Source organism: Hippopotamus amphibius, chromosome 12 (assembly GCF_030028045.1).
Source record: "Hippopotamus amphibius kiboko isolate mHipAmp2 chromosome 12, mHipAmp2.hap2, whole genome shotgun sequence".
Lineage (NCBI taxonomy): Eukaryota > Metazoa > Chordata > Mammalia > Artiodactyla > Hippopotamidae > Hippopotamus > Hippopotamus amphibius.
The window spans coordinates 26,010,554-26,026,385 of NC_080197.1; the positions used below are offsets into that span (position 1 = coordinate 26,010,554).

Here is a 15,832-nt window from a genome sequence, read left to right on the forward strand (position 1 = left end):
ACATTAGCTTGTGCAGCTCCCCTGCTGAAAACCCTATTCTTAGTTCCACACTGATGCCAAGATACAGTTCAGAAGCCTCAGCTCTAGCTGCTCATATGAACTTCTGTGAGTCCCAGACCTCTCTCCCCACCAGGGCTTTGCAAATGCAGTCCCCACTCCCAGGTCATCTCTGGATCCCCACAGTTCTGCTGCCCTTCTCCTAGCCCAGCATGCATCACAGTCCCAGGAACTGCTGTTTTCTTTACATTCTTTGTCACAATACACGAACACATTCTTGTAGTGAAAATCCAAACACTGAGGAAGTCCATGAACCCAGAGAGACAGCAGGCCTCACCCCATCCTGTTGGCCTCCCAGAGGGAGCCACCACTGACCCTGGCCCTCTACATCCACCGGCCATCATAGCACCCGACGCCAGCTAAGGTTATCTTCTTTTACTATCTACCTTTTTCTGTAATTCTATAATTTCTACGTCCCTTACCAACAAGTATTCCTGAAACTTAACCTTTCTAGATGGAAGGAGGGTTATACACTTCATGGTGAGAACTCTGGTCCTCTAGATGTTAAGAGATAGGGCTGAGACCTGGGCAGTTGTAGGACTCAAAACCCCAGCCACATACCACTCGTCCAGCCTACTTTCAGTGTGCGCTCTAATTGTGTGGTATACTCAACTCATCCCTCCAAAAGCATTCCTGGGTCTGTATTCCCCCAGCATCAACTCTGTGCCATGGCCCTGAATTCTGACGCTTCCTTTCCAGCTCCTAACAAGTACACACGGAGGCTCTCAGTGTTTGCATGTTTCCGAAGCTCACAAATCCCAGAGCCTGAGGACCATTCACATCCCAGGATCTTGCAGAGCATAGGACAACCAGTCGGTGCCCAGTGTTTGCTGCTTTGGGTCTGGGAACTCGGCCTCCCGGGCAACCACACCGTTGGCACCCATCCTTTCCTGGCCTGGGTTTGTAACACTCTGCACCCTGGAATAGTGCACAAAATAAGCACCCAGTGTTTGCTGGTCTCGGCCCAAGACCTGGCCTTGCACACAGGTGGCGCCAATCCTTTCCTGGTCTGAACTGGAGACACTATGTCAGAGCCCGAGGCACACAGCTGGCGCTCACTACAAGTTCTTCACGGTCAGGACGCCTGACTCCGCGCCCCCCCGGCCCGCAGCCGCCGCTGCACCAGGGCCTCCCCGGGTGCCGCCCTCCCCAGCCTCCGCATCCGCGGTGCAGCCACGCCGGCCCCGAAGGCGCAGGCCCGGGCTGCGCACCACCCCCGGCTGCTCCTCTCCAGGCCCGCGCCGGCCCGGGGCCCTGGCTGCTGCAGCTGTTCCGGTCCGCGGCCCCCTCCCCGCCGCGCCACCCCTCCACCGCTGTTCCGGTCTCGATGCTCCCACCCCGCCCGCCAGGGCCTTCTCTCTCCCGCTGTTCCCGGCCCCTTGCACCCCCCCCCACCCCCCCACCCCAGCCCCCGCCGCCGAGCCTCGGCTCCCGCGGCTGTTCCGGTCCTGAGACGCCCCCCCCACCACCACCCCTGAGCCTCGATTCCGAGGCTCTTCAGGCCCCACTGCCCCCCACCCCTGCCGGGCCTCGGCTCCCGCGGCTGTTCCCTTCCGTGGCCCTCCGCCCCGCGGCCGCCACGCGCCCTGGGCCTCGCGCTGCGAGTTCGCGGCGGGAGGGGGCGCAAGGCGGAACAGCCGCCTCCCCCGGCCCCGCCGCCGCTCACCCTCCAGGGCCTCGAAGATCGTCTGCGCCATTTTGGAGCCGCCGCCGCAACCGCGGGAGCCTGAAGCCGGGCTACGCGAGCATTGTGGGAGCCGCCGCGGCGGCGGGGGCGGCGGCGGGGTCGGAGCCGCCAGGGGGCGCCCTGGAGCCGCCGCCGAGCCCCTCCACCCTCACGGAAAGCCAGGAATGGCTCGGGGGTGCCCCAGCATCCTCCAGCCCCGCCCAGATGACCCAATCACCGGCTCACTTGAACCCCCAACTCTGCACACAGACCCCACCCCTGCGGCACACAGGCACCTCCCAACCCTGTTTTCCGGACCTGACCCCCACCACACTGGACCTGACCGCCAACTCTGTGACACAGACCCCTGTTCCACTGCCTGAGACCCCACAACTCTGCAACAGGGACTGAATATTTCCATTGTACACAGTGTAACAGGGAAGAGCAAAATCTGACTCCTTTACTTAATTTTTTAAATTAATTTTTATTTTTTGTTTATTTTTTGGCTGCGATGGACCTTAGTTGCAGCACATGCGATCTTTGTTGAGGCGTGCGGGATCTTTCACTGTTGTGGTGTGTGTGCCTAGTTGCCCCACAGGCATGTAGGATCTCAGTTCACTGTCCAGGGATGCAACCTGTCCCCTGCGTTGGGAGGAGGATTCTTTTTCACTGGATAGCCAGGGAAGTCCCTGTTTCTTTTACTTTAACCTTTGCTTTCTGTTGCTTTTGTTAGTATAATCACAAAAAGGATGCTGTCTGTAGCTATAAGCTTATATAGTGGCGCCTTGGGGAACCCTGCCCTCTGCCTGAATATTACAGTGCCTTTGTTCAGCTTACAGGGAGACATTCTGACCCTGCCCACCTGTGAATGGCTGCAGAAAAGAAATTAACACATTCCCTTCCTGATGCTGGCCAAGCCAGGAGATATTTTGTGAGACAATGGCTTTTTATAATATTTTACCCCCTCACCTTCTCCCCCCTCTGTTCTGTAATAGAAACTGGCATCCAGACCCTGATAAGATGGTATTCTACGACAATAGTCCGCCATCTTCTCAGACGCCTGGCTTTCCAAATAAAGTCGGTATTCCTTGCCTCAAAACCTCACCTCCCCTTATTGGCCTGTTGTGAGGCAAGCAGAGCAATCCTGGACTGGGTAACAACAGTACCCCTGATCTCGGGTGGCCTCGGTTTGCAGCGGCTTGAAGAGGGGTCTTAGTTCCCTGCCAGTGGTTGAGGTGGGGTTGCAGAGGCGAGAGCACCGAGTCTGAGCCATTAGACCCGTGGTCAGTGAAAAGGCCCTGGCCCTATGGCTTTGCAGAAAAGAATTCCCACAAAGATGGAAAGTAGTGAAACAAGTATTTATCAGGTGAAAAAAAAGAGTACAGTACATGTGGATAGACACACAGGCAGGCTCAGATAGAGAGTGGCGCCCTCGTGGGAAGAGGTGGGTGTGCACAGGAAGGCGCGGGAACTGCGGAGATGCCAACAGTTATGACCTCTCCCGTGAGCACGGCCAGAGCCTCCTGCAACTGGACTACCACGGATTTGACTATAAACATACTCATTGTTTTTTCTGACGTATTTTAGCCTCATCCAAAGCATTGATCACAAAAATCACAATTTTCATTTTCTTATATTCACTAGATATATAACTCCTAAAAATTAAAAAATATGTATATGTATATATGTATCTTTTCAAAGCTCCACTCTCATTGTAGGACATTGCTGGCCACTGTTCCTGATAAATTGCCTCAAAGACCCACTGCCTAAAGGTGCATTTCTACCAGAACTCCCCATCCTCTTCTGAACACCATGCCCCCCCACACCAGTAACCTTCCCCTTCCTATTCCTCCCTTGCACAGCTAGCTCTCTGAGTGAATGTCCCCCACAGAGAACCCACTATCTTCCAGACTCCATGCCCCACCTCTTTTTCTGGGAACCTTTGAGACCCAGGGCCCACCTCAAGTCCTAAACCCCTCTTTCCATTGCCTCTCTGGCAAGAGTAAGTCCAGGGTTCCTTCCTCCCTGTCTTCTTTTAATGTCCCCATTGATTCAATGGCCACAGATTCTCATCACATCTTCTCAGCAAGAGTTTCTCCATATAACTGTTCTTTTGTTTTTTATTTTTATTTTTTAATTTATTATTTAATTTTGGCTGCGTTGGGTCTTTGTTGCTGCACGCAGGCTTTCTCTAGTTGTGGCGTGCAGGGGCTACTCTCCATTGCATGCACAGGCTTCTCAGTGCAGTGGCTTCTCTTGTTGCAGAGCGTGGGCTCTAGGCACACAGGCTTCAGTAGTTGCAGCACACAGGTTCAGTAGTTGTGGCTCTTGGGCTGTAGAGTGCAGGCTCAGTAGTTGTGGTGCACAGGCTTAGTTGCTCCGAGGCATGTGGGATCTTCCCAGGCCAGGGATCAAATCTGTGTCCCCACAACTGGCAGGTGGATTCTTAATCACTGCACCACCTGGGAAGTCCCTTCTTTTGTTTTTTAAATTATTCAAGTGATATATTAATACATTCACATTCATTTAATTAACTTAAAAATATGTATTGAGGACCTATTGTAGGCTAGACACTGTTCTAGATGCTAGGGATGCAACCATGAATGAAAAGAGAAAAATCCTTGCCTTCGTGGAGTCGTAGTTCAGGAGGTGAGATGGGCTATAAGCAAGCAAGAAAAAAGAAAGAAAGAAAAAAAAAAGGAGACGTTCTATGACTTTAAGTATTTTTTTCTGGGAGGAGGGGAAGCTACTTTAGACAGGGTAGTCAGGGAAGTCCCCTCTGAGGAGGTGGACCTGAGAAATGAGATGGAGTCAGATGGAGAAAAGGGAACAAAAAGGCAGAGAGAGCTTATTAGCTTTATCATCTTGGGCAAGTGCAAAGGCTCTGCAGCCAAAATGAAAGGAAGCCAAGAGCTGTAAAGGGGCAACTGAGGATAATAAGTGATGTATGGGTACAGAAGGATGAGGTTGGAGAGATAGACAGGGCCACTGTGAGGGTGTGGGTTTTGGTTTTTTTTTTTTAAGGGCTAAAATATCACTTATTTCTCTGGCTGTAATACTCTTACAAATTCAAGTATGAGTCAAAATGATGTGTCTTTTAGAATTACATTAGGTTACTTGTGAAAACTTTGTAACCACTAAGGGACTGACATCCAGATATATTCACATTAAGTATAGATATGTGGGCTTTGATTAAAGTTTCTTGAGTAGAAACAAAAAATAATCTATGATACATTTTTTGACATTGGTTACTGCTTTTACTTTACATAGTACATGATTGGTCTTGCAGGAATATGACCATGGAGAGGCCTGGTCTTCATATAGGATACCTGAGCTGTTCTGCATCAAATGTCCTCCAAGAAATTCTCTAATCATTATTCCCCTCCCTTTCAATAATGATGTCTATTATTATGTATTTATTCATCCCTTACTCTGTGCCAGACACTGTATCAGAAGGTGTGGGTTTTATTCTGAGGGGGATGGATTTAAAAATTCCACTAATACAGACCTTGGAAGCGTTCCAGGTACAGACAGTTCCTGACCTGCAATGGTTCAACTTATGATGTTTCAACTTTAAATGGTTTGAAAGTGATATGCATTTAGTAGAAAAACTTTGAATTTTGATCTTTTCCCAGGCTAGTGATCTGTCGTGATGCTGAGCAGTGGCAGCAAGCCACAGTTCCCAGTCAACTGTGCAATCACAAGGCCGAACAACCAACACACTTACAACCATTCTGCACCCAGACCACCATTCTGCTTCTCACTTTCAGTGCCGTACTCAGTACTGAGACATCCAATATGTTATCATAAAATAGGCTTTGTATTAGATGATTTTGCTCCACTGTAGACTAATATCAGTGTTCTGAGCACATTGAAGGTAGGCTATGCTTAGCTATGATATTCATTAGGTTAGGATATTCTTGACTTGATATTTTCAACCATCGATGGGTTTATCTGGGCATAACCCTATCATAAGTCCAAGGAAGGGCTGTATTTTGATACATCAAGGTGTATATACACATGTTGATTTTTTATCTGCTCTTCAGGCCTTTGCACATGCTGTTCTCTCTTACTAAAATGCTGTTCTCCCACCCCTACCTCTATCACTGATACTCTTCAGCCCATGGAAGTTGCCCTTTCTACTACCCCTCAATAGGGAGCCCGCTGAGCAGAAGTGCTTCATCCATCCTGGTTGGATGGAGGCAACCATTAGACCTTGGCACAGAGGCAAACTGGGAAATGCTTGTTGACTGACTACTTGACTGACGGAACAATAGAATGAGCTTTCAGGGATACAGAACCCTGCCTCCAGCAGGCTCCCCAGTCAGGCTGTCGCCTGCTCCAAACTTTCCACTCACCTCCATCTCTTCCTCTATCAAAATCTATCAGTCCTATGTCACACTCCCTTAGGGCCGGCAGGTTGGCACTGAACAAACTCCAATCACAGTTTAGAGACTCCTGGGATAAGTAATGCAGCAATTCCAGGGATGGAGCCGAGCAGGGAGGAGGGAAAGTCTGAAAAAAATGTCCAGTGTTCCCATCCGCAGTGAGCGCATCAGCTACCCCTGAGAAATTAACTTCTCCGTGGTGAGGGGAGAAATCATGAGCAGCTTAAACCAGACTCCCAGGCTTAAGGCCAGGAAACTAAGGACACACAAAGCAATGCTGGACCCTGATATCCTGTTAGGTTCACTCATATAGGTAGGAGGCAGCAAAGTGCAGTGGCTGTTATGGGATGAATTGTGTCCTTCCCGCCTCCAATTCATATGTTGATATCTTTTTAAAATGTTTTTAATTAATTAATTTTTATTTATTGGCTGCATTGGGTCTTTGTTGATGCGAGTGGGCTTTCTGTAGTTGCAGAGAGTGGGGGCAACTCTTCATTGCAGTGTGCGGGGCTTCTTATTGTGGTGGCTTCTCTTGTTGTGGAGCATAGGCTCTAGGCACTCAGGTTTCAGTAGTTGTGGCACGAGGGCTCAATAGTTGTGGCTCTCAGGCTTTAGAGTGCAGGCTCAGTAGTTGTGGCACACGGGCTTAGTTGCTCCGCAGCATATGGGATCTTCACAGACCAGGGATGGAACCCATGTCCCCTGCATGGGCAGGCGGATTCCTAACCACTGCACCACCAGGGAAATCCCTATGATGGGTGTTCTTACAAGGAGATTTGGATGCATACGTAGACTGAGGCGTGACCATGTGAGGACACAGTGAGAAGGCAGCCATCTGAAAGCCAAGGAGAGAGGCCTCAAAAGAAATCAAACCTACAGACACCTTGATCTCGGACTTCTAGCCTCCAGAAACGTGAGAAAATAAATGTCTATGGTTTAAGCCACACAGTTCATAGTATTTTGTTATGGAAGCCCTAGCAAACTAATACAGTGGATAAGATCAAAGATTCTGGAGCAAGGGGCTGAGTTCCAATCGAGGATCCATAACTTATTAGCAAAATCATCTTAAGCAAGTTACATTGTTTCTCTGCCTTAGTTCCCATCAGTTAAATGGGCATAATTATAGTACCTAACTCATAGGATTGCTATGAGAATGAAATGGTTAATAAAGCACATAGGAAACAACTTCTGACATACAGTAAATAATCTGTAGGTGCTCATTAAATAAATAAATTCAATTTCACTGGGCAAAGGTGAAGAAATAGGCCAAATCCTGAGGAACTCAGAGTCACGTACCATTAATAACGGTCACCAGGGGACTTCCCTGGTGGTCCAGTGGTTAAGACTCCACACTTCCAATGCCAGGGGTACGGATTCCATCCCCGCTCAGAGAACAAATACCCCACATGCAGTGGGCAACTAAGGCCATACGGCACACCTATTGAGCCCGCACACCTCAACTAGAGAGCCCACATGCTCTGGAGCCCGTGTACCACAACTAGAGAGAAGCCTGTGTACTGCAGTGAAGAGTCCACACACTGCAACAAAAGATCCTGCATGCCACAACTAAGACCCAACACAGGCCCCCCAAAATTAATTAATTAATTAATTTTAAGCTCTTTATTGGAATATAATTGCTTTATACTCTTGTACCAGCTTATGAGGTACACCGAAGTGAATCAGCTGTATTTATACACATATCCCCAATTCCCCTCCCTCCCGTGACTCCCCCGCACCCTCCCCGTCCCGGCCCTCCAAGGCATTACCCATCATCGAGTTGATCTCCCTTTGTTATACAGCAACTTCCCACTAGCTACCTATTTTACAGTTGGTAGTATATATATGTCTATACTACTCTCTCACTTCGTCCCAGCTTCCCCTTCGCCCCCCGCCCCCCCAACCCCGTGTCCTCCAGGCCATTCTCTGCATCTACATCCTTATTCTTGTCCTGTCACTGGGATCATCAGTACCGTTTTTTTGTTTTTGTTTTTGTTTTTCAGACTCCGTATATATGAGTTAGCATACAATATTTGTTTTTCTCTTTCTGGCTTACTTTACTCTGTATGACAGATTCTAGGTCTACCCACCTCATTACATATAGCTCCATTTCATTCCTTTTTATAGCTGAGTAATATTCCATTGTATATATATGCCACATCTTCTGTATCCATTCGTCTGTTGCTGGGCATTTAGGTTGCTTCCATGTCCTGGCTATTGTAAATAGTGCTGCAATGAACATTATGGTACATGCTTCTTTTTGGATTATGGTTTTCTCTGGGTATATGCCCAGGAGTGGGATGACTGGATCATATGGTAGTTCTATTTGTAGTTTTTTAAGGAACCTCCAAACTGTTTTCCATAGTGGCTGTACCAGCTTACATTCCCACCAACAGTGCAGGAGAGTTCCCTTTTCTCCACACCCTCTCCAACATTTATTGTTTCTAGATGTTTTGATGATGGCCATTCTGACCAGTGTGAGGTGATACCTCATTGTGGCTTTGACTTGCATTTCTCTAATGATTAGTGATGTTGAGCATCTTTTCATGTGTTTGTTGGCCATCTGTATGTCTGCTTTGGAGAAATGTCTATTTAGGTCTTCTGACCATTTGTGGATTGGGTTATTTGCTTTTTTAGCATTAAGCTGCATGAGCTGCTTGTCTATTTTGGAGATTAATCCTTTGTCCGTTGCTTCATTGGCAAGTATTTTCTCCCATTCTGAGGGTTGTCTTCTTGTCTTGTTTATGGTTTCTTCTGCTGTGCAAAAGCTTTTAAGTTTCATGAGGTCCCATTTGTTTATTCTTGATGTTATTTCCATTATTCTAGGAGGTGGGTGAAAAAGGATCTTGCTTTGATGTATGTCATAGAGTGTCCTGCCTATGTTTTCCTCCAGGAGTTTTATAGTGTCTGACCTTATGTTTAGGTCTTTCATCCATTTTGAGTTTATTTTTGTGTATGGTGTTAGGAAGTGTTCTAATTTCATTCTTTTACATGTTGCTGTCCAGTTCTCCCAGCACCACTTATTGAAGACGCTGTCTTTTTTCCATTGTATTTTCTTGCATCCTTTGTCAAAGATAAGCTGCCCATATGTGTTTGGGCTTACCTCTGAGTTCTCTATTCTGTTCCATTGATCTTCCTTTCTATTTTTGTGCCAGTACCCTACTGTCTTGATCACTGTGGCCTTATAGTATAGTTTGAAATCAGGAAGCCTAATTCCACCAACTCCATCTTTCCTTCTCAAGATTGCTTTGCCTATTCGGGATCTTTTGCATTTCAATACAAATCGTAAGATTTCTTGTTCTAGTTCTGTGAAAAATGCCATTGGTAATTTGATAGGGATTGTATTGAATCTGTAAATTGCTTTGGGTAAGATAGTCATTTTCACAATATTGATCCTTCCAATCCAAGAACATGATATGTCACTCCATCTGTTTGAATTGTCTTTGATTCCTTTCATCAGTGTCTTATAATTTTCTGCATACAGGTCTTTGCCTCCTTAGGCAGGTTTATTTCTAGGTATTTTATTCTTTTTGTTGCAATGGTAAATGGATTGTTTCCTTAATTTCTTTTTCTGCTCTTTCATTGTTAGTGTGTAGAAATGCAAGAGATTTCTGCGCATTAATTTTGTATCCTGCTACTTTACTGAATTCATCTATTAGTGTTAGCAGTTTTCTAGTAGAGTCTTTAGGCTTTTCTATGTATAATATCACGTCATCGGCAAAGAGTGACAATTTTACTTCTTCGTTTCCAATTTGGATTCCTTTTATTTCTTCTCTGATTGCTGTGACTAAAACTTCCAAAACTATGTTGAATAATAATGGTGAGAGTGGACACCCCTGTCTTGTTCCTGTCCTTGGGGGAATGCTTTCAATTTTTCACCATTTAGAGCAATGTTGGCTGTTGGTTTGTCATATATGGCTTTTATTAATTTGAGGTAACTTCCTTCTATGCCCACTTTCTGAAGAGCTTTTATCATAAATGGATGTTGAATTTTGTCAAAAGCATTTTCTGCATCTATTGAGATGATCATATGGTTTTTATCCTTCAGTTTGTTAATATGGTGTATCACGTTGATTGATTTGCGTATATTGCAAAATCCTTGCACTCCAGGGATAAACCCCACTTGATCATGGTGTATGATCTTTTTAATGTGCTGTTGGAGTCTGTTAGCTAGTATTTTGTTGAGGATTTTTGCATCTATATTCATCAGTGATATTGCCCTGTAATTTTCTTTTTTTGTGACATCTTTGCCTGGTTTTGGTATCAGGGTGATGGTGGCCTCGTAGAATGAGTTTGGGAGTGTTCCTCCTTCTGCTATATTTTGGAAGAGTTTGCGAAGGATAGGTGTTAGCTCTTCTCTAAATGTTTGATAGAATTCGCCTGTGAAGCCATGGCCCTGGGCTTTTGTTTGTTGGAAGGTTTTTAATCACAGTCTCAATTTCATTACTTGTGATTGGTCTATTCATATGTTCTATTTCTTCCTGGTTCACTCTTGGAGGGTTGTACTTTTCTAAGAATTTATCCATTTCTTCCAGGTTATCCAATTTATTGGCATATAGTTTTATGTAGTAGTCTCTCATGATCTTTTGTATTTCTGTGGTGTCAGTTGTTACTTCTCCTTTTTCATTTCTAATTCTGTTGATTTGCGTCTTCTCCCTTTTTTTCCTGATAAGTTTGGCTAATGGTTTACCAATTTTGTTTATCTTCTCAAAGAATCAGCTTTTAGTTTTATTGATCTTTGCTATTGTTTCCTTCCTTTCTTTTTCATTTCTTTCTGATCTGATCTTTATGATTTCTTTCCTTCTGCTCACTTTGGGGTTTTTTTGTTCTTCTTTCTCTAATTGTTTTAGGTGTAAGGTTAGGTTGTTTATTCGATATTTTTCTTGTTTCTTGAGGCAGGACTATTGCTATAAACTTCGCTCTTAGAACTGCTTTTGCTGTGTCCCATAGGTTTTGGGTCGCTGTGTTTTCATTGTCATTTGTTTCTAGGTATTGCTTGATTTCCTCTTTGATTTCTTTAGTGATTTCTTGGTTGTTTAATAGTGTATTGTTTTGTCTCCATGTGTTTGTATTTTTTACAGTTTTTTTCCTGTAATTGATATCTAGTCTCATGGCATTGTGGTCAGAGAAAATGCTTGATATGATTTCAATTTTTTTGAATTTACCAAGGCTTGATTTGTGACCCAAGATGTGATCTATCCTGGAGAATGTTCCATGTGCACTTGAGAAGAAAGTGCATTCTGTAGTGTTTGGATGGAATGTCCTACAAATATCAATTAAGTCAAGATGGTCTAATGCGTCATTTAAAGTGTGTGTGTCCTTATTTATTTTCTGTTTGGATGATCTGTCCATTGATGTAAGTGGGGTGTTCAAGTCTCCCACTATTATTGTGTTACTGTTGATGTCCCCTTTTATGGCTGTTAGCATTTGCCTTATATATTGAGGTGCTCCTATGTTGGGTGCATAGATATTTACAATTGTTATATGTTCTTCTTGGATTGATCCCTTGGTCATTATGTAGTGTCCTTCCTTGTCTCTTGCAAGAGTCTTTACTTTAAAGTCTAATGTGTCTGATATGAGTATTGCTACTCCAGCTTTCTTTTGACTTCCATTTGCCTGCAATATCTTTTTCCATCCCCTTACTTTCAGTCTATCTGTGTCCCTTGGTCTGAAGTGGGTTTCTTGTAGACAGCATATGTAAGGGTCTTGTTTTTGTATCCATTCAACCAGTCTGTGTCTTTTGGTTGGAGCATTTAATCCATTGACATTTAAGGTGATTATTGATATGTATGTTCCTAGTACCATTTTCTTAATTGTTTTGGGTTTGTTTTTGTAGGTCTTTTCTTTCTCTTGTGTTTCCTGCTTAGAAAAGTTCCTTTAGCAATTGTTGTAAGGCTGGTTTGGTGGTGCTGAATTCTCTTAACTTTTGCTTGTCTGTAAACCTTTTGATTTCTCCGTTGAATCTGAATGAGATTCTTGCTGGGTAGAGTATTCTTGGCTGTAGGTTTTTCTCTCTCAGGACTTTCAGTATATCCTGCCATTCCCTTCTGGCCTGCAGAGTTTCTGCAGAAAGATCAGCTGTTATCCTTATGGGTTTTCCCATATATCTTATTGGTTGCTTTTCTCTTGCTGCTTTTAATATTTTTTCTTTGTGTTTAATTTTTGTTAGTTTGATTAATACGTGCCTTAGTGTACTTCTCCTTGGGTTTATTCTGTATGGGACTCTCTGTGCTTCTTGGACGTAATTATTTCCTTTCCCATGTTGGGGAAGTTTTCCACTATAACCTCTTGAAATATTTTCTCAGACCTTTCTTTTTTCTTCTTCTTCTAGGAGGCCTATGATTCGAATGTTGGTACACTTAATGTTGTCACCAAGGTCTCTGAGACTGTCTTCCATTCTTTTTATTCTTTTTTCTTTTTCCTGCTCTGTGGCAGTTACTTCCCCCATTCTATCTTCTGACTCACTTATTCGTTCTTCTGCCTCAGTTATTCTTCTGTTTATAGCATCTAGAGTATTTTTAATTTCAGTTATTTTGTTATCTATTACTGTTTGTTTGCTCATTAGTTCTTCTGAGTCCTTATTAACTGTTTCTTGTATTTTCTCTATTTTGTTATCGAGATTTTGGATCATCTTTACTATCATTACTCTGAATTCTTTTTCAGGCAATTTTCCTATTTCCTCTTCATTTATTTGGTCTTCTGTATTTTTACCTTGTTCCTTCATCTGTGACATATATTTTGTCGTCTCATTTTCCCCCCACTTTGGATGGGCGGGATTGTGTTCCAGTCCCATGGGGTGTTTGGCCTGAGGTTTCAAGCACTGGAGTTTGTAGGCTGTTGAGTATAGCTGGGTCTTAGTGTTGAGTTGAGAACCTCTGGGAGACCTCACTATAAAGAATATTCCCTGGGAACTGGGTTTCCCTGTTAGTCCAATGTTTTGGACTCAGCGCTCCCACCTCAGGAGCTCAGGCCTGACACTGGGCTTGTGTATCAAGATCCCACAAGCCGTGTGGAACAGGGAAAATGAAAAAAAATTAAAAAAAAAAAAAAGATAGGAGAACAGCAATATCAAGATAAAAAATACGATAATAGGAAACTAACAGATGTGTTAGAAAAAATTAAAAAAAAAAAGATGGAGCAAAAAATGGAAGGTAAAACAACTGCAGTAGCCTAAGTGAGGAGGTGGGGAGAAAAAAAAAAAAGAAAGAAAGAAAAAGAAAAAAGAAAAAAGAAAAAAAGCCAGTAAAGGCCTTGGCTGTGGGGACGGGGCTTAGAGAAGGGCAGGGGTGGGGGGGGGAGTTAGGCAATGGGCAGGGCCTATGCTTAGAAAAGGCCCTGCGGATGGTGGGGAATGGGGCTTAGGCCCAATGAGGCAGAGGGGCCCAGGAATGCCTCTGGTCCTGGGAGCAAAGGACCAGGTCAAGGTACCCAGCAGGCTCCCTGGGCCTGAGTTGGTGGGAGAGATGCTAGGCACCTCCCCTAGTCCTCCAGTCTCGGAGGGTCCCTCCCCCTTGGGTTCTCTTCTTTCTCACCCCCTCTCTCCTATTCCCCTAGAACCCTCACAGCTGCAGGGGTCACTGAAAGGCAGGAGACCAGACTCTGACGCCCAACAGGCTTCCCAGGGCCAACTGGGCTAGGGTAACTCTTGCAGCACTTCCCCAGATCTCCCAGTCTGGTAGGGTCCCTGTCTGCCTCTCTTCCTCTCCCCCCACCCTCTACTCTCCTAGGTTCTAAGCAGCTGGAGGGGGCCCGGAGAGTGAAGGACCAGGCCCAGGAGCCCAGTCGGCCTCCCTGGCCAAGAGTGTTGAAGGAATCGGTAGAGGTAGGCAGGACACCGAGGCTTGTAATACAGGAAGCAATGTTTATTGTACCAGTACAGGCCCAGTGGACTCACATCCAAAGACTGAGCCCCGAAACAAAGAAAAGTTTCCCCTTTTATAAACCAGTTCCCACGCTTTTTGGGAGCCTATAGCTATGTTTATCTAGGCAGGGGCAAGCTACAGAGGCCAGAGTGCAGAAGTTAGGTTTTCCCTTATCTCCTTGACTCAGATTCTGGGCTGTTTATGGCAGGATCTCTGTAAAAGAGGCCATGAGTTACTTATTCCCTGAGGTTTGCATTCTCTTCTGTTTGCCTCTTCCTTCCCTGCTTTTGTTATTAACCTGCCTCAAGAGGGCAGGCGAAATGCCCTCTCGCCTCCCTGTCCCCCAATTTCAAAGCCCCCACCCCCTCCTGTCAGCCTCTCCACCTCCTCTCCCCTTCTCCCTCCTTCCCACACCCTCAGGACCCAGGCAGCCTGGAGGGGGTCTTGGAGGGTGGAGGACCCCGCTGGGGAGCCCAGTATGCCCCCCATCCAGGGAGCTCAGCAGGCCTCCTGGCCTCCTGGGGGGGAGACACCCAGTTGCAGTTTCCCCGATCTCCCCAGCTCCCACCTCCAGGTGGGAACCTCCCCCCTGCCCCAGCCAACCCCCAGGGGGGCCGGTCCCGTCTGGCTTCCCCTTGCCTGCCTCCCTGACTTCCCCCAGGTCCTACCCAGTTGCTCTGGGGTTCTTGCAGTCTGCTTGGGCCTCAAGTCCCCTGCTGGCCTCCGGTAACTTTTCTATTTGTGGGGAGACGTGATCTCTGCGGCTTGCCACGCTGCCATCTTGACTCTGTCCCCGTGACTGAGTCTTCATGGGAGTATCAGGTGATATTTCTAGAAGTTCTGTTTGGTTCCTTTTCAAATTTTCCATGTTTCAAAAAAATAATTTTCTGTTTTCTGTAGCTATTTTCTAACTTTAAAGCTTGTGTGCACAATTTTTTAAAACCTGTGTCTGTGAATTACAGTACCTGAACTCTGTGTTGATCTGTTCCTCCCATCTGTTGTATCTATTTTTTCTTCATGAAGTCTTGGGTTCCCAGTTATCCTGACTGTGTGCTGGTCTCACCTTGAAAAATTATTTGCGGTGGTGCCCATATATGCTTGTTGAGCAATATAATTTTGGGTTATCACGCAGAACATTGAGGGGTGACATTTATGTATGATGTCACTGTGTGGAGTTGTCACTGGATAACAGTTACACACAAAGCGGTGGTTGTGACTTGTTGGGCACCTACAGCGTCCTAAGTACTGGAGTTACAGCAGAACACAAGACAAACAAGGTTTCTCCCCTCATGGAATTTACGTCTGGTAGGGGCAGGGCACAATGAACATGTAGCAAATACATAATTTCAAAGAGTGTAAAGTTCTATGAAGAAAATAAAAGAGGGTAATGAGTCAGAGATTAGGCACTGCCACTTTAGATGAGATATCCAGGAAGACCTCTCTGAGGAGGTGGCATTTGAGCTGAAACCTGAAAGTTGAGAAGGAGCCAGCCATGGGAGGAACTTGGGGAGACGCATAGGAAGCAGGGAAATAGAAGTACAAAGGCACTGAGTTAGGAGCGTCATGAGAAACAGCAAGGAGGCTATGTCGCTGGAGAGGAGTGACCTGGGGGCAAGTGACGGGATCAGGGGAGAGTGGCAGCATGAGGTTAGAGAGGGAAGCAGGGATCAGATCATACAGAGTATTCTCTGGCTGGCCGTGGGAAGGAATTTGGTTTTTAAGAATAAATGGAGGGGCTTCCTAGGTGGCGCAGTGGCTGAGAATCTGCCTGCCAATGCAGGGGACACGGGTTTGATCCCTGCTCCAGGAAGATTCCACACGCCACGGAGCAACTAAGCCTGTGTGCCACAACTATTGAGCCC

The 15,832-nt window shown here is 45.7% G+C and overlaps 1 protein-coding gene across 3 annotated transcripts in view; it reads right to left on the reverse strand.

Moving 5' to 3' along the window:
• Positions 1 to 1,888, reverse strand: part of ZNF341 (zinc finger protein 341) — a 40,280-nt gene extending 38,392 nt beyond the window's left edge. For 2 of the 3 annotated variants that reach the window (XM_057702056.1, XM_057702051.1), the window contains exon 1: positions 1,724 to 1,872. Coding sequence is in view for 2 of the 3 variants with exons in the window: in XM_057702051.1 (XP_057558034.1) it covers positions 1,724 to 1,754 (31 nt within the window). In the remaining variant the exon portion in view is untranslated. Of the gene's footprint in view, positions 1 to 1,723 lie in introns of all 3 variants that reach the window. The other variant, XM_057702047.1, reaches the window with a different exon arrangement.
• Between the last annotated feature and the right edge of the window lie 13,944 nt (positions 1,889 to 15,832).